At 38.7% G+C, this 23,087-nt stretch overlaps 4 protein-coding genes across 10 annotated transcripts; 2 read left to right on the top strand and 2 right to left on the bottom strand.

Annotated features, from left to right (window-relative positions):
* Window positions 1–196: 196 nt before the first annotated feature.
* LOC137726536 (pentatricopeptide repeat-containing protein At2g26790, mitochondrial-like) lies at window positions 197–4,397 on the bottom strand. Of its 2 annotated transcripts, none has more exons than XM_068465469.1 (4): window positions 1,597–4,397; window positions 1,342–1,499; window positions 1,040–1,221; window positions 197–511 (listed from the first exon to the last, which is right to left on the bottom strand). In XM_068465469.1, exon 1 carries the CDS (start codon window positions 4,184–4,186, stop codon window positions 1,667–1,669), a length of 2,520 nt encoding a protein of 839 aa, XP_068321570.1. In that variant the 5' UTR covers window positions 4,187–4,397; the 3' UTR covers window positions 197–511; window positions 1,040–1,221; window positions 1,342–1,499; window positions 1,597–1,666. The 2 variants fall into 2 exon arrangements, with proteins under 2 accessions (XP_068321570.1, XP_068321569.1); XM_068465468.1 differs by having other exon boundaries at window positions 1,040–1,188.
* Window positions 4,398–4,660: 263 nt separating this feature from the next.
* On the bottom strand, window positions 4,661–10,824 carry LOC137726084 (pentatricopeptide repeat-containing protein At1g79540). Of its 5 annotated transcripts, none has more exons than XM_068464949.1 (4): window positions 8,028–10,824; window positions 5,525–7,562; window positions 5,228–5,354; window positions 4,661–5,130 (listed from the first exon to the last, which is right to left on the bottom strand). In XM_068464949.1, the coding sequence occupies exon 1, from the start codon at window positions 10,491–10,493 to the stop codon at window positions 8,136–8,138; it is 2,358 nt and encodes a 785-aa protein (XP_068321050.1). In that variant the 5' UTR covers window positions 10,494–10,824; the 3' UTR covers window positions 4,661–5,130; window positions 5,228–5,354; window positions 5,525–7,562; window positions 8,028–8,135. The 5 variants fall into 5 exon arrangements, with proteins under 5 accessions (XP_068321050.1, XP_068321051.1, XP_068321052.1 ...); XM_068464950.1 differs by having other exon boundaries at window positions 4,661–5,354; window positions 5,525–6,719; window positions 7,495–7,562; XM_068464951.1 differs by having other exon boundaries at window positions 4,661–5,354; window positions 5,525–6,666; window positions 7,495–7,562.
* An 801-nt stretch (window positions 10,825–11,625) lies between these two features.
* LOC137726419 (uncharacterized) lies at window positions 11,626–13,949 on the top strand. 2 transcript variants are annotated; one of them, XM_068465346.1, is made up of 5 exons: window positions 11,626–11,872; window positions 12,029–12,163; window positions 12,481–12,518; window positions 12,630–12,696; window positions 13,338–13,949. In XM_068465346.1, exons 1-5 carry the CDS (start codon window positions 11,699–11,701, stop codon window positions 13,743–13,745), a joined length of 822 nt encoding a protein of 273 aa, XP_068321447.1. In that variant the 5' UTR covers window positions 11,626–11,698; the 3' UTR covers window positions 13,746–13,949. The 2 variants fall into 2 exon arrangements, with proteins under 2 accessions (XP_068321447.1, XP_068321448.1); XM_068465347.1 differs by having other exon boundaries at window positions 11,756–11,889.
* Window positions 13,950–17,533: 3,584 nt separating this feature from the next.
* On the top strand, window positions 17,534–22,906 carry LOC137726081 (ABC transporter D family member 2, chloroplastic-like). Its single transcript, XM_068464945.1, has 10 exons — window positions 17,534–18,107; window positions 18,191–18,380; window positions 18,529–18,596; window positions 19,043–19,369; window positions 19,460–19,624; window positions 20,092–20,320; window positions 20,988–21,226; window positions 21,325–21,649; window positions 21,801–22,072; window positions 22,513–22,906. Exons 1-10 carry the CDS (start codon window positions 17,766–17,768, stop codon window positions 22,696–22,698), a joined length of 2,343 nt encoding a protein of 780 aa, XP_068321046.1. The 5' UTR covers window positions 17,534–17,765; the 3' UTR covers window positions 22,699–22,906.
* The last annotated feature ends 181 nt before the right edge of the window (window positions 22,907–23,087 follow it).

The raw sequence follows: 23,087 nt of genomic DNA, 5'->3' as shown, positions 1-23,087 counted from the left end.
AGTGTTTCCAAAGAACTGAGTTACAAGCCTCTTATGTTTAATTAAACCTTGAAAGCACATCATTCACCAAATACCATTTAGATTAATGGTACTAATCCTCCGATTTAGTAGAGTGAGGTTCGAATCTCATCCACAATTGAATCACATAATAATATAAGGAAAAGATAAAAAGAAACATGCATCAATTTTGTTGGGACGAGTTGATGGTTTGAATTTCATAAATTCATTGATAGAGACTCTGGTTTGTAGGCTAAGTGAATGGGTGAATTTATAGTTGCATTCACCTGTCTCTTACTCTCGCTTGTATATGAAAAATTAAAAAGGCAAAATTTGAAGGTGAAGGCTGGCTCGGCATTGGCATCATCGAGTCGCAATAGTCAAAAAACCATGTCAGGGTTCCTCGACTTCTTTCAGGTCATGGTTTTTCATAGACACGGTAGCAACTCTCTCCACTGTTTCGGCACTTCATTTATCCCATGACTTGCTGCGTATAGCTTATGCAGAAACTGACCTGCAAACAAGTACACCCCAAAGCTCAGATTTTTTCGACTATTCTTTCTTGACATTTACAAAAGTATATATACAGACCGGAAACGGTGAGTGAGGCACTGCATTGGACGGAATATAAAAGGCAAATCCCGGTAAGGATCAAAGAAAATATCTGATTCATTATATAACGAGTATACGCTGAGGGAACAGGACGGAAATAATTTCAAGCCCAGAAAGAGGTTTACTGAACTTTGTTAAAATGGTTGTGGCGGTAGAGCACTTACTGCCAAACTCATGGCTAGTGTTCAACTCTCGCGTTCCCCTTCAAAATATTTAAAATGAAAAAGGGGAAAAGCAGAATTTTAGTCATGCAATCAAGTGCCTTTGATGGATTAGATGAAAGCAGAAGACACGCGATTCTCGTGTTGTTAGCGAAGACATTATAGAAACAAATATATGCAATATTCATGTATGAAACTAGAAATGTATATACGACTACTTTGCAACTCTCAAATGATGTAGTTTGATCATATGCAAATATGTATTATACCTATACACACGGTTGACCTCCAGCTGACTGACCAGCAAAGCTTTCTTCTCCTCCAGCTGACTTCGAGTGCACAGGGCTCCTACCAATGGGGCCTGGGATGGCTAGATGTATGCATATCCCTATTTCCACGACGTAAGTCACTTTGAGCACTGCATATCGTCCATCATAATGAAACAACAAAGCTGTTCAGTATGCAATATCAAAAGTTAGAAGGGTGACACGAATAATAGAAACAAATATGACGGTTAAGTACGAGTATCTTATATGCTGTAAATTAATCATATGCAAAGCTATACTGTTACCTAGGCATAATCGACTTCCAGGTCGCCTACAAACAAAGTTTTCTTCTTGGTTGCCGCTGTGGGATCTGGGGAGGGCTAAATGTATACATATCCCTGTCGCCATGACCGCCAAGTCATTTTGGGCAAGCCGTATCCTTTTTTTCAGGACACCACTCCAGCTGCAGAATAATTGCCATCCATCAAAATAGAACAACGAAAAGCTGTGCATTGTGCAAATCAATACAAATTATCCACATTATTTAATAGAAAACTTACCATGCTATGCCGCTGGGGCTTCATTGATTCACAGATCATGGGTCTATCCAGGACAGATCAAAGAAAGTTCTTACTTCTGATACTGCACTTTCGTGGCTTTTAGGATTCCACGTTGTAGAATTGAGAGTATACGGGCATTTGGCAGCATTCCCTTAGAGGACATCTCATTAGCGAGTGTTACGGCCCTATCCACATCTCCCCTCCTACAACAGCCAGCCAGAAGAGCCGTGTATGTCACTGTATCAGGCTCTAATCCTCTGTTCATCATTTCATCAAAAAGTGCAATAGCATCCTGAAAGTTGTCTGTTTTACACTGCCTGTCTATCAAAACAGTATAACAAATTACATCGGGTCTTATTTCCATTTCCTTCATCTCAGTCCAAACAGTACATGCATCAAAAGTTTCTTCCTTATCTCTACTTGCATCTCGAGAGGAATTAACCCTTCTTACATTTCTTTTGGGAAAACTATCGAGCAAAACTGTGTAAGTGATGATATCAGGTTGAATCCCTCTCTTTTTCATATCATGGAAGAGATCATGGGCTTCTTGCAGACAATTCACCTTGCAGTAGCTATTCATCATCATTGTGTATGTAATGACATCAGGAGGTAACCCTCTCTCAACCAAAGAATTAAAAACCCAACGGGCCTTTTTCACCTCTCCAGCCTGGCAGAGAGAAGCTATGACTTTGTTGTACATAATTCTTTTAGGATCCACATTTAACGCCAACATTGCCTCAAGCAACAAAATAGCTCTGTCATTATCACCTTCTATACAAAGTTTACTGAGTACTTTAAAGCAAGCGCCTTGTTTAACTAAAGTTCCTTGCTTTGCTAACCTAATAAGAAGTTCATAGGCCTCTTTTGTATGGTTGGCTTCACAGTACCCGCTGACCATGGCAGAATAGGTAGCCGCATTCTTATATTCCAAACTGTATAGAAACGCTTCAGCTTCCTTGACTTTTCCTCCTACACATAAATTTTCAATTATCATGTTGTGTGTAACAGAGTCTGGTTTAAAACCATGTGCCCCCATATAATCCAAAAGGTCAAGCGCCTCGGCTCCGAGGCCATTTCTACAAAACCCAGAAGCAAGTACATTGTACGTAGTGATGTCTGGCTTCAGACCCTTTTCCTTCATTTCCTTTAAAAAACTTACGGCCTCAACAACATGCCCTTGGAGAAAGTAGCCCTTGATCAATGTCGTGTAATGCATAATATCTAAAACCATATGCTTACACTTCATCTCTTCAAGCAATTCTAAGGCTTGTTCCATTTTCCCCAGCTTGCAAAAGGCATCTACCGCGATATTGTAGGAAACCTCATCAAGATAGATTCCCAAGCTCTTATATTCTCTAAACTGATCCACCGCTTCAGAGGGCATGCCCATGTTACACATGCATTGAAGAATCAAACTAACAATCACACAATTTGTTTTTATACCCTTTGACTCCATGTCATTATGAAGAGCCAAAGCTTTTAACAACTTGGAACTCTTGCAGTAGCCACTGATCATCGCACTGTAGGTATATGAATCAGGGACCAGCCCTCGCTTTTCCATGTCAAGAAAGATGCTTTCAGCTTCATCAAACTGCATCTCGTTGCAGAACTCACGAATGACAGCGTTATAAGCATACACATCAATAAGGACATTTTCCCCATGGCATGCTTGGAGCACTTGGTACCCTAAATCCGGCCTGTGATTGGTGCAAAGCCCTTCAATATATGCTGTGCAAGCAAAGGCGCTAGGGGTTACCCTGGCTTCCTGCATCTCCTGAAATACTTCCACGGCCTCTTCCAAGCTTCCTTTCTTGCAGAGTCCCTTGATGACAATTGCGTAAGTGTAATCATTAGGGTTCATACCAATCCGCTTCAACTGCTTGTATACAGCCACAGCCATATCCACTTTACTATGCTCAACCAAGCGGTTCATTAGAAAATTACTCGTAAAGATATGGGGCACAAACCCACGCCTTTTTGTCTGGAATAAAACATCAATAGCCTCATCGAACATGTTCAAACTGACAAAAGACTTGAGCAATGCATCATAAGCTCGGATCATTGATGGGGAAACCTCAATTCCCTCCTCAATCGCTTCCATCAAATCCGAAATCTCGAATTCAAGGTCTTCACAGCAATTAATAAGGTTCACAAAGAGAGAATCCAACTTCCTATCCAGACCCCAACAGCACAATATTCTAATAAGCGCGGAATACGTGTAGACATTGTGTCGAAAGCCATCTCCTTTCACCCGGTGAAAGAACGAAATCGCCAAACTGGGTTCGTTTCTTAGAAAGTTGAGCTTGCTAACAACCCCAGAAGTATCTAATTCGGAGAAGAAATGGGTTCTATTGGCGGCATTGGTGGCGACGTTTGTGCTACAAACAGCGACAGAATTATCATCAGATGATTCTTCAGAGTGGGAGGAACTGGAGTTCCAGAGGGCAAGTGCCGCCTGGGAAGATGCCCACTTGAAAGCACCGCCGCCACTGCCGCCATGGGCGAAGATCAAACGGTTGTGATTGTTTTGGGTGGGGTGAATGCGTTTTCTGGGAAAACCCAGTCTAATGGACGAAAGCCACATATACATGGAGGATTTTCAGACTCATTGCAGCAACGACGCCTTCATAGATTTCCAATTGCAGAAGAACCAAAAGGGGAAGAGAGAGGGAGAGAACTTACTTGGGATTCACCATTGAAGCTTCTCCAAGTTTGTTTTTGCTCATTGAGGCTGAGTCACCGATTCACCAATAAAAAATGGAGACTGAGTCACTGACTCGGAGGTTTGGACGATTACTAAAACCTAAAACCCTACTACGCCAACGGACCAAGTTACCAACTTCCAGTTCTGCTTTCGGTTAAACCCCGCCCACATAATACGGGTCGGTTCAAAGGGGCCCGTTAACATGCTTTTTCCAATTCGGATTTTTACAAATTTGGTTTTGTGGAACCTTGTTTCTGAGATCAATTCCTATGATGTGGATATATAATTATTATGGCATCTCGTGTTAAACATATAATGTAAAAAAAAATTATAAGTAATTTTATGATTAGCACAAGACGCTATAACAATGATGTACTAGGTAAAAGATCGACAAAAAACATCACGGTTAAAAGATTCATAATCACCTATTGAACTCAAATTAAGCACTCCTTAAGCTCTCATGTGGAGAGTTTTGTGTGCAGAACCCGGCACAGGGATATGTGAGAGGGGGCAGGCTATGGGGTGTTGTTTGTCTCTTCATCACTAGGAAACACCGGGTTCCGGACCACAAAATGTCTCCATGTAAGGAAACCGCACCCTCAAGAGTCGAGTAGCAAAGGGCACAGACAAAAAGTAGTACAAAAGGTGCGTCAGCTTTCAGGACTCATTCCCTCAGCTTGTTTTGGGTCATGAGATTCAATTCAATAATCCAATGTGCATACAAAAAGTAGTATAAAGTTGCTAAATTTCTCCACGTGGTGGCATGTAACGAGGAGAGATAGGCAAAAGCCGTGTGACATGTGACATGTAAGTTGCTCTCTTCGACCTACCTACAATTCAATTGAGAAAACTATAATCTTGCTCTGACGATGCATTTGCTCAGTAGTTCATAAGATAGTTTGTCCTAGGTATACATTTATCACATACATGCCGATTCAGCAAGCAATTGTCCTGAGCATGCTTCAGTATTCCTCTGTTTTCTTTACTTGATGAGCTTCAGTCTTCACGAATTATGAAACCGAATCTTACAAGGATTGTTATGAAAACATGGAACCTACAACAGAAATAGAAGATCAAAGTTAAGATTAACCTTCAACAAATCATTAATCCACTGCTCAACCTCTAATCAGACGATAATAACAGAACCTTCTACCAAGATACCGAAACAAATGATTCTCACGTCTTGACCACACAAAGCATGTTGAAAAAAAGTGCAAAACTTACTCGCCCTTGTAGCTTGGTTTGCAGCTAGGCTTCTTCTGCCAAAACTAACACCCTCCTAACTACAAAAGTTCACTGCTAACAGACTTCCCGCCAAGTTTCTTGGTGTCCTGCATATCCATGATAACTTGCTAGAATTGCTGGAATAGCTCTCGTTTGCCAACATTTTCCCAGTGGCAAAAAATCAATCCCTATCCGGAAACTCTCCTGGGTGAAGACATCTTCCTTAGCATGACACTGCCGTTGAAATAAGACTTCAGTGACTGCTGCTTTGTTGTTCTTCACCATTCATTTATCCAATACAGCAACGGCTGCTCCTGTGTGATGCTGTCAAAATTGGTAGCAGGCAAAATACTTTAAGGAGAAAAGATGCTTTTCAAGGCATGACAAAAGAAAACTCGATTTGAACTCTTGGAAGTTGCAGCTTATAATCAACCTTCCAACCTGGGCAATAAAAGAACCCCAAGTAGAAACTTGGGTGTGAAAAGAGAGATTCGAAAGAGAAGCATGCCAGAGGAGCAAACCTGAGATAAGCAATAGATATAAAGAAAATTAGTAGAAAACTGTCCATGGAAATAAATGAGAACAGAATATTTAATTTTACACATCCATACGTCCACTTAATTGCAATTAAATTGCACCTACAATGGTTACAGAAACTCAAAGATGCTTTAACAAGTCTCTTTAACACACTAAACATACTGCTGCTGCACCACTTAGGACAATTAGGGTAGCAAGGCAATGCATTCTGTCCAGCCCGAGAACATAACTGAAAAATGAGAAATTCCATACCAGATGCAGTGCATATCCATAAGCTGACAATCAATGCAATATAGAAAGCAATGATTTGCAAAAAAATTATGCTTCCATAAGCCCAGAATAAGAGGGATGTAATTGCTGGAAATTCATAGGTTCCAGAAAAGTCAAACTTGAACTAAATAAACTCCGTACTACGTATCAAGATATATCAAGTCACTTGGCAAGTCAATCTTAGAGAACCACTGAGAACAAGTCAAGTTACCATGCATAATTCTAGTCTAAAAATGAGAAACTGAAAACCCGGCAATACTCTTGTTGATGGCATGACTATCAGCAAATAAACTTGCTCCTTGGTTTATCCGGAAAACAAAAAATAACACAAGTTCCTGAGAAATCATAGAATGATCAGGTGAAATGTTTCCTTGGCTTTTTTGGACTGCTGAAACAAAAATCACCAATCATATCAGGGAAGAAACTTGAAAAATGCAAAAGAGAAACTATGTCTAAGCAGAAAGAAAGAAAGGAAAACCAAAACGATCAAATTTCTGTTGACTTCCTTGTTAAGCAGAACACGTATGCCTATGTAAACATATAGATGGGATCAACACAATATCATGCTCACCATGTTGCAAAAAGAATAAAAATAAAACAGCGCAACATATATTAATTAAACAGAAATCTTTGTGCAGTTATGCAAGGGTAGAAAAATTAAAGGTCGACCAAGATAGAGAAACGTATCACAGACCCATCTATTATATAACCTAGCACAGGCCTTCTCAGCCTGCTACCTTTCACACCAAGTCCACAGGATTGTGACAACTCAGGTTAAACAAGTGGAACACACGGTCCTCACATAACACAGACATATCTGCAAACACATAACTACACAGCACACACATACATACAAGTATGCTTAGGTTAATTAAATAGACTGAAACAGCATGAAGAAAGATAAAAAAAAAAAAAAAAAAAAAGCCTTTATTCATGAATAGGGCGCTTGGTGAAAGCTTAAGTATTAAAAAAGTATACGCATTAAACAAATGTGCCGGTCTCTCAAGTAATTATCTATTTGCCACATCAAATAATGATCAATAAATTCAATATAGCACTTGAAACGATACATAAGGTGTTACATATGTAGACATAAGCGAAAGGAATATATCAATAACATGAAAAATGCTGCTTGTTTATTTGTTTTTATATTTGTAGTTTACCCTTTTCTCCACAGACGGGAGCTACAATTGAACAACTCCAGAAGCTTGAAAAGATACATGTGGTACATCTGCAGACATAAGGGAAAGGAAGAAATATCAATAACATGATAATTGCTGGTTACATATTTGTATTTTGTAGTTTATCCTGTTCTTTGAAGATAAGAACTACAATGAAACAAATCCACAAGCTAATTGAAACCAAAAATTAAAAGGCCACAGTTCCAATGTTTTCCTTATAAGCAACAATAATTCACACATACCCAGTAACAAATACAAAAACAAGGATAAGTAGTCCAATGTAGTTAAAAATTCAGCTCTTCTAGCAGAATGTAGAAACATAAATGCTAGAATTTCATGACAAGAAGAAAACTGTCAAGGCTAGAAGTTCTTATACATATAGAACAAATACTACATTGCGAGCTTGCAAAACCAATGCTAATCATTGTCATAATAAAGAAACAACACCACAACATGTACAACAAAGACCGGACAGACAAATTAAAATTGAGTGAAAAGGAGAAAAGAGATGTTACCTTGTCAGTAAAAATCAAACCCACAAGCAATTGCAGGCTCAGGACCAAAGTAGCTCCTCAGTGCCAGACATGAGCAAAAATTATCCAAGAGACAGTTTCCATTTCTCTTTAGTTCCCGTGACATTGTAGAAGAAACTTTGTAGTTTGCTGAAGATAAGAATCGAGATCATATCCTAAAGATCTCATCCTGCTAATGAGGTCAAGGGCATGATCCTTTTTGTCTTGGGAACGAAGAAGACATTTGAGCAGCGTGTTGCATATTTCTGGCATTAACATAAAACCCTTCTCCAGAGTATAAATGAAAACACCTATTGCCAGGTCCAAATTCCCTTCTTTGCAGAGACCACTGATCAAGTGCACACAACTTGGTGGAGTGACAGTGACTTTGTACTCATCAAGAACAGAAAATATTCTCAAAGCTTCATGTACTCTTCTCACCTGACACATACCAATAAGCAAAATGGTGCATGGTGCTAAATTAAACTCTTTGAACTTTATATCCATTTCAAGCAAGCCTCTGATTGCCTTCTCAATTTTTCCTTCCTTAAAGTTCTCCTCTATTGCTTTGATTTCTTCCTCTTCTCTGCTAGGAAGGTTTCTCAGATACTTCAACCAAAGACTAAAAGCCAAAGAAACCTTCTGTTTTCTGCAAGACCAAGTCATCAGTGCTTTGTAAACTGCAGAGCTAGGCGTGCACCCATTCTTCACCATTTGGTCAAAGACCACAAAGGCATCCTCTTCTCTGTCAACCCTTTGAAGTCCATCTATAAGTGTTCCATATGTAACAGAATCTGGGGAGAGCCCTTTCAGTTGCATATCCTTGAAGAGCTTAAAAGCACCATTTATGTTACCATCCTTGCAAAACCCATTGATTAGAATGTTGTAAGTGATGATGTCAGGCGTAACCCCACTATTAGCTAGCTTCATTAGAAGTTTGTAAGCCTGAAGAATCAATCCTGACTCACACAATTGCTCAACTTTTGTTTGAAGACTGGTACTGTCGGTAACCCGATCAACTCCTTGAGAAAGACGAAGAAATAATGAAGGGTTTCGTCCTATCTCCATCTTGTAGAATAGTAAGTGTGCTTCGTCAAGCAGAGAAGCCTTACAAAGTCCATCAATAAGAGCATTGAAGGTTGCAACAGTAGGAACACATCCAAGCTTCTCCATCTCATTGAATATTTGTTGAGCCTCCCCTACCAGCCCGTTCTTGCACATACCACAAATGAGAATGGTGTATGTGCAGGCATTAGGGAAGCAATCTTGCTTTGAGACCTCAAGATGAAGAGACCGAGCTTCATCCAAAAGACCCAAATCACAGAACCCTTTAATGACAGCATTATAACAGTAGGCATCTGGAACCAAACCTTTCTCGCTCATCTCACTCAAGAAACTCAAAGCATCGTGAACTCTGCCAGCATCTGATAATCCCTGAATTATTATAGTACACAAGACGTTATCAGGCTCAATGCCCTCCTTGATCATTTTTCTATACCACCCATGTGCTTCATCAAATCTCCTAGCTTTAAATAAACCTTGAATCAAACAAGTATATCCATTGAGTCCAAGAACATAACCATCCCTCTCAAATGACCTGAGGAGCGCATAAGCATCACCAATTCTACCTGTCTTACAATAACCATCAAGTAAAGCATGGTAAGTAATCAAATCTGGAGAGCACCCACTTCCCTTCATCATATTAACCAACCTATGCGCCTCATCGGTCCTCTTTGCCTGGCACAAGCCAGAAACAACAATAGTATAAGTTACGGTATTGGGTGCCATGCCTCTCTGGGTCATTTCGTCAAACATTTGGAGCGCGTCCTGGGTTTGCATTGTCTTGCAAAACCCATCAATCAAAATTCCATATGTATTTCTAGTAGGCCTATTATTCGACTTCAACATCTGGTTATATACAGCTAAAGCTAACAAAAACACTTCTTTTCGCACCAAAACATGCAGTATCGAATTGTAAGTAGAGACATTAGGCTTACAATTGAAATCTTTCATCCGGGCGAACGTCTCCACAGCCTTTTCAACCCTGTCCAGTTTGTCATAGCCATTGATCAGCACAGCAAAGGCATCAGAACCAATCGGAAACCCGTATTCACTTATCTGCTCCAGCGTTCTCCAATAAAGTTCAAAGGCATCGTCCCTGACAAGCATGTCAATCACCGAATTCTGAGACATTCGGCTGCAAAGCTTCATTCTATTGGTTGCCCAGATGAAGAAACGAAAAGCCAGTTGTGGGTTCACCCGTTCTCGAATCACTGATCTCACTACGTCACTGGAGAGCTTGGGGGCCAAGGGCTCCAGGGCGTCCTCCATACCGTTGACTGTTTCGAGGATAGTGAGGAGCTCATTGGCAGTGACGGAGGCCTCCGAGCAGGTGCTGAAATGGCGCCGCCACGGGGGTTTGAGAGTGAAGTAGCAGATGGGTCGAAGTATAGGAGGTAAGAGATTCATTCTCTCATTGTTTTAATCTCTGCAAGTAAATTCTCAAGCTTTTCGTTTCTGGGTTTTGCGCTTTGCAATCTACTCGGGATTATTCGCTGTAAAATCCTCAATCCGTTTCGGATCGATGAGAAAATTTGAACTTTGAAAACCAATCAGGGAGGAGTTTCAGTTCAACTTTTTGATTCTGCAAGGGAGCTAATTGCAGCTTATGCATGGAGCTTTCCGAAATGGAGGAGACGGGGTTGGAGGCTTTGAAAAATGCGGAGGCTGATTGGGATTAGAGGATTAGAAGAGATGGGTTTTTGAAATCTGTTGCACCAATTGGGAGTATTTTGCTGTATCAGGAGATTTGTTAGGGTTTTAAGGATTTAATCATTTAGACCAAAGGGAAAATTCAGAAGAATTAAAATTTAAAAAAAAAAAAAAAAAAAAAACAAGGATTTAGGGTTTTACTTCCAGGAAAAGAAAGAAAAAAAAGAGTATTTAGGGTTTTATTTGAGAAAAATAAAAGATTTATTTTTTTTCAGGTCAATATTCATTTATTTGAGATAAAATATATATATTGCTATTCACACATTTATTTACATTTTACATATTTTAATTATTTTTTTGTTATTGATTTTTTTTAATTTATTTCATTTAATAGTGAAAAATTTAGATGAACATTACAAATATTTATGGTTGCCGAAGACAATATAAATAGAATATAAAGTATGATAAAAATACATGTAGAAAAACTTAGTATGTATTGTTCAAAAAAAAAATGAAAAAACTTCGCAAGCTAAGATAAAAAAAAATTACTTAATACGTACAAAGACTTAGTAAGTAGGGATGAAAAAGTTACTTAATACTACTTTGTACCCCTTTTATTTGACAGTTCTAAATACGGTTGTATTTGTAGATTTTTTTCTTCAATGAATTGCTCTTCATAAAAAAAAATCAAAAGAAAATTAACGAAAAATCTAAAAAATCTTTAGTTTTAATAGGAAATGACAAATAAAGGTGTAGTGAATAGTACCAGAGAAAGAAAAAAAATATAATTTTTTGTTAAAATTAAACAATACCAGAAGTGTTTCGTAAAAATTTCTAAAAAAAATATATACAAAGATGCAAGACATCAACGACGTCGTTCGAGGTTTTCCATTTTTTTGGTTAAGTTATTCACGTGGACAGGAAGACGGCGAGGTCGAGAGACGCCGAGAAAGTCGGAGACAATGTTGCTGCTGCAGCCTTGGAGCGTTTCGAGCTCCACAGCGCTTCACAATTCTCTGGCTTTTTCCCACTCGGAAACCCAGCACAAAGCCATTTATAAACGACGCCGTTCAGCAGCACCCTTTTGCCTCAGAGCTCAGTTGCTGGACGGAATCGATCAGCTCGCGCATAACAAGGTGGAATTCGATTCCGGGTACCTCTAAATTTTCTTGCTTTTTACCATCTTCTGCTTGGAATTACTGAATTTCTGCATTTTTTTTGGGATTTTTTTGGTGGTGGAGTTAGTTACTGAGATAAAGTTTTGGGCTTTGTGTTTGTTTTGGATTGGGAAGGTTTTGATTGCGGCTGGAATTTCAATGGCAGTTGGGCAGCTCACGAAGCCGGTGACTTCTGTGATTTTGTATGGGAAAGAGTTTGATTTCAAGGCGGTCGTTCAGGCTGGGGGATTCCCTTCTTCACATTCCTCTGTAAGCTCCCTTTTACTGTACTTTTACTACTGTTTTGCTCAATGTTCAATCAGTAAACGATATAGTTAAGTTAGGGTCGGTTTCGAAATGCTTATCTAGAAAGCACTTCCGCGCATGAGCAGCTTTTGCTGGAAGAACACATAAATGTTTACTAAGAATTCAAGTGATTTTAATTTTTAACTGTCAAATGTTGTTAGAAGCGCTATTGGCACAAAAAGCACTTTCAAACAGGCCCTTGATTCATTTTACTCAGTTGAGTTTTGGATACTGATTAGCTGACGCTGATGAACTCGATTTTTGTTTCCATTTTTGGATAGGCAATGGTGGCTACTGCTACAACCCTTGGCCTTGAAAAGTATGCACCGCTCGTATACTTTCTCCTCAATTTCATGTGTATAAACAAACATTTCTGGATATAAACATCTTTGTCGGGTATCTTACTCATAACTGTATTGTTTCGTTCCAGGGGCCTTTCGGATTCAATATTTGGCCTTACCGTTGTTTATGCAGGCATTGTGATGTATGATGCTCAGGTATAAAAGTTCTTTACAGTTTTACACCACTGATCCCTTTCTTCTCTCATTGTTCCTTAATCCTATTAATTTTGAAAGTTGGTATACTTTGAATAACGAAAATTTAAATTGGGATCATTCGCCTGTCATGATTTGTGGTTTAAAGCCCCCATTAACTTTTGCTTTGTAAGGTCTTATTAAAGAAGAATGAGGTGCAACGGGTTACTGGTTGACCTTGGTGACTAGTCTGATTTTTCTGGTTGATACATTGCGTAAAACTATCTCGCTGCTGCATTGAGAAGCATTCTGATAGTTTACTTATGAATCAGATTGCAAGGCGGTGTAACGTAATGCAAATAACTAGTTTGGAAATATCAGTGTGAGATTGGCTTGTATAGATTTGTACATTCAACTTACAGAGACTGCATGATCCGTTTAATCTCCATCTTAGTCGTTACATGAAGGGGAAAAACATAGATGGATGCCTCTCTTTGTGAGATTAGTGAATATATTGCATTTCTTTGTCTATGGTGAATTGGAAAATCACAAATGACAGTAATTTTTTTTTTTTCTGCATTGAACTCTTCCCGCTTCATGAGTTGGTCAATGTGCATTTTTTCAACATCATGATCAAAACTAAAGGCAAATCCTTACTTTTGCAGGGGGTGAGAAGAGAAGTTGGCAATCATGCAAAAGTACTGAACAAAACGCTGCCCCTGAACACAACGGTGAACTCAGTCCCCACCCAGGACGGAGGTAGAATTAACTCTCAACGTAAAAAACCATTGGTGATGTCGGAAAGCGTTGAGTCTCTGTTGTCTGAGGAAGCAAACATTTTCTCACCAAAAGCAACAAATGGCCCTTTAGCGTCTCAGTCCAAGGAGATAACAATGCAAGCTACTCAGACGCAGGTTTCTTCGGGCTTAGGAAGTAATGCCGAGGAAGGTTTAGAAAGAGCTGCCAATACTTCAACTCGGCTAAAAGAATCGATCGGCCACACTGAAGTAGAAGTCGCGGCCGGCGCTTTGTTGGGTTTCTTGGTAGGATTGGCGGTGTATGAGATAATGTGATGCCTCGGTTTCTCACATTTTTGTACTGTGTATTGTTACATAGAGCATTGTTTGCTAAATAATTTATATTTTTTCCTCTTTTGAGAAAAAAAGGAAGTATTAATTGAGTTGATACGAGTAAATTTTTAGTTTTTTAGACGAAAAAGGAAAAAGACTAATCGAGGTTTTTTTTTCTGAGGTAAGTATTAATTGAGCAAATTTTTACTTTGTGTTTGGAATTAAAAATAACTGAGAGCGTTTTTTATAACAGTACTTTTGGAACTAATTCTTACTATAAATACAAATGAATCTTTAACAAGCAAAACAGTAGTAAAAGTACAGTAAAACAGATTTGCAATATTCCAAGAATCAAGGCTTATGTTGATCAAATTGGGAATGAATCGAATGCAGAAAAAAGACTGGGTTTAGAGCCGTATTTCTAGTAAGAGCAACCAAAGGTTGTGCATGGTTCACAATTATCTGATAAGAAATTGGATCAAGAGACGTCGAAGAAGTAGGTGGACTCTACAGTGAATGATCAGCACGAAATTCACCTTTATAAATAGAAACAGTTCTACAACATTCAAAGAACCTTCAACTTAAAATACAAAATGTCATGCCCAAATTCTCGCTCTACGCGACACCCTCTCAAAGCTTTGAGAAAACACTAACTTCTCTAACTTCATCAACATACCTTCAGTTTGGATTAAGTACACTGTGTTGGCAACTGTAGACATCAAAGTTGTAGAGTTAGGTGACCAATAAGCAACTTCAATTTGGAGTAATAGGACTGCTTCGAGTTCAACTGACTATCTATTCAAGTCTTTGTCAGTGAGGAGTCTTCGGTCTTCTTATTGGAAGAGGTCATCTCATTAGTCTTCTTGCGAAATGAGGTGTTAGCATGTTACTCAATTTTTGACACATTGAAAAGCCGAATCTTATTTGAACTTCACAATGACTATCAACCTTGTCTTCAGGCTCTAGAACCCAGAGACTGAGATGTGTTCTTTCTTTGGTCATGATTGCTTAGATACAAAAGTTAGCAAAGTGTTTGACACCACCACCACATTCATTTGACTTTCTAATGGAGCTCAATCATGGGTTGGAAAGCCGCCATTCACCAGAAGGACGTAGTTAGTTCATTAGTTATTCGGCCTGCACGCCAAGTAAGCTTCATTAGTTATTCGGCATACGCATCACGTAGGCTTGGTAGCTTTTAGGGTCAACACACGCGCCAGCAGAATTGGTGTGTGCCGCAAATAATCACACTTCTAAAAGGAAACATCTGTCTCTAGATATCATTTAAGATTCTCCCGGTTTAGTACATATTCCAAATCTCAAAAGATCTCTCTCCTGGCTAGTCTAAATACCCTCATTTAGGGCATAACCCTGGTAACACTTACATTTAGGGCATAACTCTGGTAACACTTAATACTCATAACGCAACTCTGCTCTTTGCTTATTCTATTGCCCACTACTTTAGACTCTTAATATTGTTATTAACTTAACCGTCGGAGAGCCTTTAGCCGGTACCCCACCGATTCCCAATGTTCAAGATCGTTTGTTCTTTTACAGGTACTCAGAATTTGTGCATCTCCTCCACATATGATGATGAGCAAATTTGGTTCCAACGCCACTCATAAAATTTGGAACCTTCATTTAACTTTCAAAATCTAGAGACTTTCAGTCCCACTCCACAAGCATTGATTGTATAATGTATTGAAATGTAAAATTGTCAAGTAGTAAACTTTCCAATTTTCAAACTACCAAGTACGTCATAACAGATGAGTTCACACAGGAACAGCAGTGAGGTCCCTTGCACGAAGAACTTAGGGAGTTATTTATCGATCTCTGTTGCCATGCTCTTTGAATTATGCTTTTCGAGCCATTGTTGACACAGTATACTTGTATGAATCGTTCAATTAGCTATTCTTTGTGTTCCGTTTGCCTCTAGTTTGTGCAGCAGTTCGAGCTCCTATAGCTCTTCCGCGCATCCCTTTTCTTCGCTACACGTTTATTTTTGTCGTTTGAATAAAAGATGTGTGCGGAAATTATTTTTCCTTATAAAAGGATTTTCGATAAATGCTTGCACCCAAGGATCAATACGCGTAAACAACTCTAGGATTAAGGTATTGAAGTTAGGGTTTAGAACATTTCTAAGCAAGCGATAACAACTCTATACGAAAGGGGACTACATGGAGGGCAAGGGCGGAGTCAATTACAAGGCTCCCCTAGGCTATAGCATAGAGAGAGTTTGGTTCTTCAAGCTTAAAAATATTAATTTTTAGGTTAGTTTATGATTTTTAATTGTCATATTTCACATAAGAAATGAAATTTTTTATTAGTAAGCCTATTTTTAAGAATAATAAGAGCTAATAGATGTTAAATAAACTCATCACTTTAACCAATATTATATTTAATAGTAATAAATTAAAACTTCCATATCACAAATGGTTCCTTATTTTATTCACTTGAAAGCTTTGAAGGCTAGAAACCTAGAAAACATAGCATAAAATTCTTGCTTCAAATTACTACATTCAAGTTTTTACTATTATATAACTTTATGTAGGCAACATAGGATTAAAATCTTGATTTTGTAGTAATAATTTTAGCTTAGCCCACCAACCGAATGATTTCTGGCTACGCCATTGATGGAGGGAAAAAATTGAACATCAGGAAATTAAACCTCTGATGTGCGATCGGAATATGATTTGCTTGTCATAATCCATGGTTTTAGCCGCCACCGATGTTCAAAATTATGGGAGTTGTATGATTCATCTATACCAAGATAAAAAGTATCTCATCGTCATGGATCCCTTACATAATACAAATTTTAGAGTATTTCAAATTCTCATTTTTGTATGTATGGATTCAAGGGAGTTGTAATTGAAAAAATATTACATGTTTGAGAACTTTGTATTATAAATTCAAAATCAGTAAGTACATAACTAAGTGTACATAATAGAGTAATGCAAGTTTCGAAATTTTGGATCAGAGAGAAACCCTTGTCAAGACAAAAGCTATTGGCTCGAGCCCTGTCAGTCCCAACCTAGAATTCGATAAATCGTTCGAACTATTAAATACATTCAATTCCTGTTTTGTTTTTTCGGATTTCAAAATTTCAACTTCAGTTTTGAACAAGGTTCTACAAGATGTTAGGCACTAGTCAGGCGGCGGGTTGGGACCTGGCGCCTAGGCGGTTAGGCTGGGTCTAGCGGGCGCCTAGGCGGACTAAGCGGATTTAATTAAATATATTGTATTTCGTGTAAATAAGTGTCTGTTTATACTTAAAATATGGATAATTTCATCATAAACTACAAAATAGAATGACATATATATTATGAACTATTGGAACATAATGAAAACATGGGGAACAAATATATAATGTGTGCTCCTTTAAGTATTCAACAAGTCTCTTACAATTTATTGAAAAAATTAAATGCAAAATGAAAGTTATCTATTTTTTATCTAAGTAAGTCGGAACTTAGGCTAATGTCTAAGTGGGTTTAGGTGGTCTAGACCGGCGCCTCAGTAGGTCTAGACCGGCGCCTCAGTAGGTCTATATGTCATTTCTTAATTTTTAAACGTCTAAGCATTAATCGAGACGGTAACCAACCGCCTAACGTCTGGATGGAGCTTAAGCGATGCTAGACGGAAATTTTTAAAAACAGTGATTTTGACTAGCGCCAATTTTTAGAATAATGATTTTGAATCCGTTCTTTTAAATCAAAATGGGTCAAAATCGGATATTTCTATCAAAATTAGACCCTATATTGTAAAACACAAGTACCCTGGATAAAATAAAAATGGAAATGCGAGGGAGGGGTGGCATGATGGCGTGGCATAACTGGGATCATTCGTATGATGAAAACTTGCTGAAATGGATAATCCATATTTTTCTGAGAATCTGCACTGTAACTATACACTCATTTGATATTTGCAAGTAATCAAATTATCACAAAAAAACCTGTTTGGATGGAAGGAAAATCAATCACTGGAGAATAAAAGGAAAGTTAGTTAAAAGAGGGAAAAGAAAAAAAAATGGAAAAAATGATCATACAGGCACAACCAACACACTCTTTCTCACTCTGCTCATCTTCCGCCTATAACTCCGCCAACCACCGCCAATTTGGAGTGAGAGTTAGCGTCGGAGTCGAAAGAGGACCAACGCCGTCGTATGCTAATTGGATCCTCTTCTCCAGATCTCCATCATTGTCCACCATGTCCAGCACTGGTAGAAGCAGCAATTGGATGATGAGGAGGAGAAAGAGGAGCCACGACGTCGTATCATCACCTTCTTCTTCGAGATCTTCTGGCCGCGCATCCGCCTCGGGCTCTGCACCGCCGCCGCCCGTTACGCCAGTTCCGCCAGCTGCAGAAAAGGTCCGTTCTTTCTCTCTCTATTTTTTCTCTTTGATTTGATTCTCCTTCGACTTCTTCCTCATGAGTTGGTCGCATTACTGCAGCAAAGGGAGGTGCCTGAACTGCAGACGCTCCTCCGAAGATTCTGGAAGGTGGCGGCTCCCTATTGGTCCTCCGACGACAAGGCGCAAGCGAGGATGCAGCTCGGCGCAGTCTTCGCTCTCACTCTCGCCACTACCGGCATCAGCGTCGGCTTCAATTTCCTCGGCCGTGACTTCTATAACGCCCTTGCCAGTCTCTCTCTCTCTCTCTCTCTCTCTCTCTCTCTCTCTCTCTCTCTCTCTAATCTGTTAAAATCTTATTGGTGATTAATTAAGTTAAAATTTGTACTGAATTTTGTTCCTTTTTGCTTGAACAATTGGATTTTGATGATGATTTGAAGACAAGGATCAAGAACAATTCACGAAGCAGCTGTTTTACTACTTGGGTGCCTTTGCTGGTGGAATTCCGGTGAGCACCAATTGCTTGCTGCACTTTCACTTAGGTATCCCTCCCTCTGCTTTGTTTGTTTCCCAATTTTTCGGGTCTTCGTCTTCGCCTCCATCCTTCTGTAATCACCAGAAAGGAGAATACAAAAGGCAGCTTCTTGCAATTTATAATTAAGATATTTTCAAAAAAAGACAACATGAGAATAATGAATGGTGAAACTATTACCATAGGTTTGTGTCAGTAAATTGCAACCCACACTGGAAAAAAATTTAAAGCTGTTAGATGCATATAGTTTTTCCGGTGTTTCTGCTCACAAGTTTCCACTTCTTTGCATTTTGATCGTTGCCATTGGGTTTGTATTCGTATGAATGCTGTTGATTCGTTTGCCTGTGCAGTTACATGGAAGTTGGAACAATGACCTGGTCTTCTGATATATTTGTTTCTTGTGTTGACAACTTTTTGTGCAGATTTTTGTGTTGCGAGATTATGCAAGAGAAACTCTTTCTTTGAGGTGGAGATCTTGGATGACAAAATATTACATGGATCGTTACTTAAGCAACCAAACCTTTTACAAAATTCAATCCCAATCAATCATCGATAATCCAGATCAGCGCATTGTTGACGATCTGAGTTCGTTCACAGGGACTGCCCTATCCTTCGCCTTAACACTTTTCAATGCTGTGATAGATCTCATCTCATTCAGTAACATCTTATTTGGTATCTATCCTCCGCTGTTTGTTGTTCTACTTGTATATTCAATTGGTGGAACAGCTATAAGTGTCTTTCTTGGAAAGGTAATTTTTTTCCCTGTTTAACAGAAAAAATATTTCCCATGCATGCAATTGAAACTCGGTTTATTGAGAATGCTGTATCTGTGTTTTCAGGATTTGGTTTCTTTAAACTTCATGCAAGAGAAAAAGGAAGCTGATTTTCGTTATGGGCTCGTGCGCGTCAGAGAAAATGCTGAATCCATTGCTTTCTATAGTGGTGAAGCAAATGAAATGCAACTTTTGCTACAACGCTTCACAAGTGCTTTCGATAATCTGAGCGTATGAATAACTTTTATCTTCTTCTGTTTTCACTTCTCTGCATGCAGTCATTAGCCTTTACGCTGAGGACTCCTTTTTCTCTCACAAATTTAAGTTGATGCAATGCATTATTGTTTTTGTGTGTGTACTTAATCACAACAAAGCATCCTACACAACTTCAACTTATATTACTCTCTGTTGATGTCACCTCTATCCCTTTGGTAATCAACAAAAACAATTTTTTTCCAGTGATATCTGTGCCTCATTCCCGAGGCTGAGCTGTATCATTAGGCCTAAGAATTATACAGTTATGCTTAGGACTTCCTGTTAAAGTTAATTTTGGTACACAAATGCCTGTGAGGTTTGATCTAGAGCATGATGTTCTGTTTGCATTTAGTAGTTTTACTGCTTTATAATTACTGTGCATGTAGATTGTTATGCCATGCACATCCAGTTGGTTGTGTTTAACTCATATTCCGACCTTGCAGAAATTGTTGATATCTTCAAGAAATCTCGAGTTTTTCACCAATGGATACCGCTATATTATTCAGATTCTTCCCGCTGCTGTTGTTGCCCCTATGTATTTTTCAGGCAAAATTGAGTTTGGTGTCATTAATCAGTCAGTATCTGCTTTCAGTCATATTCTTGGAGACTTCTCCCTTATTGTCTACCAATTTCAGTCTATCAGTGCATTTTCAGCTGTAATTGATCGACTTGGTATTGTCTCTGTATCTTTATTTATATATCTGCTATAACGAGTATCTGTTATGTTACTTTGATATGACCAGATAGAACTTTATAAGGAAGCTGTCTAATTTGCATGATATAACGGGGTCTTAAAATTGAACGAATGTGGATTAGAGTCTCCCTAGAAAGAAATTGACAGAATAATGGCACGTTTTCTTATTGATGTTCTAATCTCTATACAGGGTTAATGTCTTCTTTGATTCAGTCAGATAGTTACAGACATCATTTGACCACATAGTTATAACTTTTTGTATTTGTTCAGGGCATTTGAAGCCATCTTCAATAATATTTGTTATGACTAGGGATGCAAAAACTACTAGAATGTGACCAAAATTTCATCTCAACTTTTCTACTCTTCACCATAGCTTTTATGTTGTACTTACCACTTTTTTAAAACAAAATCTTTCATACTTGGAAGTTCTGAAGTTTACTCTTCAGGTTAATTAGATTATTCTATCGTTTACAGATTCGTAATAATATATATCTTATCATTCTGTCTGACCTCGTTAATAAATTTACTTATGATGTCCAATATGGCAATGCCTTCTCTTCTGGTTCCACGCAAGGAGATCTATACTGTCGGAGATGTGTTTTAACTTTATAAACTTATTTACCTAGTGATATTTGACATGTACAGGTGAATTTGACGATGTGTTGGATAGCAGCAACTTGGAACGCCATTCAGACCCCTCAGAAGGGATACGTCTTATATATGGTAACGTCAAAAGTTTATCTGAACTGGAGTCAAATGGATCCATTCCCATAGAAAAGCAACAAATGTTAGTGGATATAGAGAACTTGACTGTGCAGACTCCAAGTGGTACTACATTGGTTAGGGATTTGTCATTGGTAATCAACAAGAATGAGCATTTATTGGTTAGTAACTCCATTATTCTATTGAATTTATCTTTAGTTTCTAAACATATCTTGACTGCGTGCTGAACAGCTTTTCCGGTACATGATCATTTGAACAGGTAACAGGACCAAGTGGGAGCGGTAAAACATCTTTGTTGAGAGCTATGTCTGGTCTTTGGAGTACTGGAAAAGGAAAAATCATATTCTATGTGAAGGACGGAGAAGATAATCAACCGTCCATTTCTTCTGGTGTGGCACATCTTGAGGTAGATACTGGTAATGATAAATATGGGGAACTTGGAAGGCCCTCAAATAGGAATTATAAAGGCATATTTTTCCTTCCTCAAAGACCATATATGGTATTGGGAACACTTCGCCAACAGTTACTTTATCCTACATGGGCTGAGGATGCGATTTCCACAGCGGGCAGTACTAAACCAACTGGTATGTACTTCAATTCCTTTTGCCACATGTATAGAAGTTTTTAAACGTGTAGATTTGTTATTTCGTATTAATCTCAGTATATCATATATCATGGTATGTGTTCTGAGGAAGCTGTTATTCAGCTGTGACAATTGTTTTGTAATTCTTGCAGGGTCACTTCCTTTCTTGATGCAGGCACCAAATTCGGAACATATGAGTGAAAATCCTAGTAAGCCCACAACGGAGGACCTGATACAGGTTTTGGAGGATGTCCGACTTGGCTACATATTATCCCGATTCAGTAGTTTGGATACTTCATATGAATGGTCTAGTGTTCTCTCCCTTGGAGAGCAGCAACGCCTTGCTTTTGCACGTTTACTGCTTTCGAAACCACAGTTGGTTCTACTGGATGAATCTACCAGTGCTTTAGATGAAGCCAATGAGGTACTACCATGCTCTTTCCTAAGACTTTCAAGATTCTTTTGTTCATCTTCCTAGTCCTTCCCACATGTATTGGACTTTTCAGTCCAAAGCATCTTCAGGAACTATCTCTAACGTATTGGACGCCTTTATAGTTAAACCTCATTAACCGTTTACTGGCATGGAATGGATGCCATACATGCAACAGTTAGTTAAATTTCACGCTATGCACACGAACACCTGAAACGAATAATCTGGTCTATAAAAAGTTGAAGTGTAGGGTACTGAACTTGTTCCAAGTCTGTTCGAAGTTTCAGTTTTGTACCACTCATTCGATATCATATGCATACGATGTCCACCTGCTTCAGTTTTTTCCCATGAGGCCTAGAAGCATAGTTGTTGAATCACTATGAAGATAACATGATATAATTCCAAGTTATAATGATGATCTCCCGGTTTGGCAGGCTCATTTATATCAGCAGATTGAAAAGGCAGGCATAACATATATAAGCGTTGGCCACCGGCGAACTCTATACGACTTCCACAAGAAGAACTTACGGATATCCACCGCGGAACCCAGCAGCGCCGAACGGAATTGGAACGTTGAATCCATCATTCAAGAACCCTTGTACAACTTATCAAATCCGTAATTGTAGTTGCCTTCACATGGCATGATTTGCTGCCTGTCTTACATTTACGTCCCTCGTTTTCTCTTAAATGAGGAAGTTTCGTGCTTTTCATAAACTGCAGAAGGTGAAAAATTGTAAAACGCCAATTTCCATATCCGATGCTATGAGTCAACAGATATTTATGCAATGAAAGTAGTTCGGCAAATGTGCTTCTTGTCCGTCTTTAAATCGGGCTCATTTGAAAGTGCTTTTAAAATTGTTGAAAGTGCTTTTGGTAAAAATATTTTTGCAACGAATTCATTGTAAAAGTGAAAAACACTTCATCATTTTAAAAGCATTAGCAGACAACAAATCTTAGAACGAGTTTGAATAGAGTGATGAATTGGCAGTTTGGCAGACTTGTCACATTT

This window comes from Pyrus communis, chromosome 2 (genome assembly GCF_963583255.1).
Source record: "Pyrus communis chromosome 2, drPyrComm1.1, whole genome shotgun sequence".
NCBI lineage: Eukaryota > Viridiplantae > Streptophyta > Magnoliopsida > Rosales > Rosaceae > Pyrus > Pyrus communis.
This window is presented reverse-complemented; position numbering and strand designations above follow the sequence as displayed.

Bases quoted from the DNA above. Each gene is read 5' to 3' on its own strand.
- LOC137726419 (XM_068465346.1), top strand. From the start codon at position 11,699: ATGTTGCTGCTGCAGCCTTGGAGCGTTTCGAGCTCCACAGCGCTTCAC. The intron at 11,873-12,028 runs GTGGAATTCGAT...TGGATTGGGAAG, and splicing joins ATCAGCTCGCGCATAACAAG to GTTTTGATTGCGGCTGGAAT. The intron at 12,519-12,629 runs GTATGCACCGCT...GTTTCGTTCCAG, and splicing joins ACAACCCTTGGCCTTGAAAA to GGGCCTTTCGGATTCAATAT.
- LOC137726084 (XM_068464948.1), bottom strand. From the start codon at position 10,493: ATGAATCTCTTACCTCCTATACTTCGACCCATCTGCTACTTCACTCTC.
- LOC137726081 (XM_068464945.1), top strand. From the start codon at position 17,766: ATGGAAAAAATGATCATACAGGCACAACCAACACACTCTTTCTCACTC. The intron at 19,625-20,091 runs GTATGAATAACT...CCGACCTTGCAG, and splicing joins GTGCTTTCGATAATCTGAGC to AAATTGTTGATATCTTCAAG. The intron at 21,650-21,800 runs GTATGTACTTCA...TAATTCTTGCAG, and splicing joins GGGCAGTACTAAACCAACTG to GGTCACTTCCTTTCTTGATG.
- LOC137726536 (XM_068465469.1), bottom strand. From the start codon at position 4,186: ATGTATATGTGGCTTTCGTCCATTAGACTGGGTTTTCCCAGAAAACGC.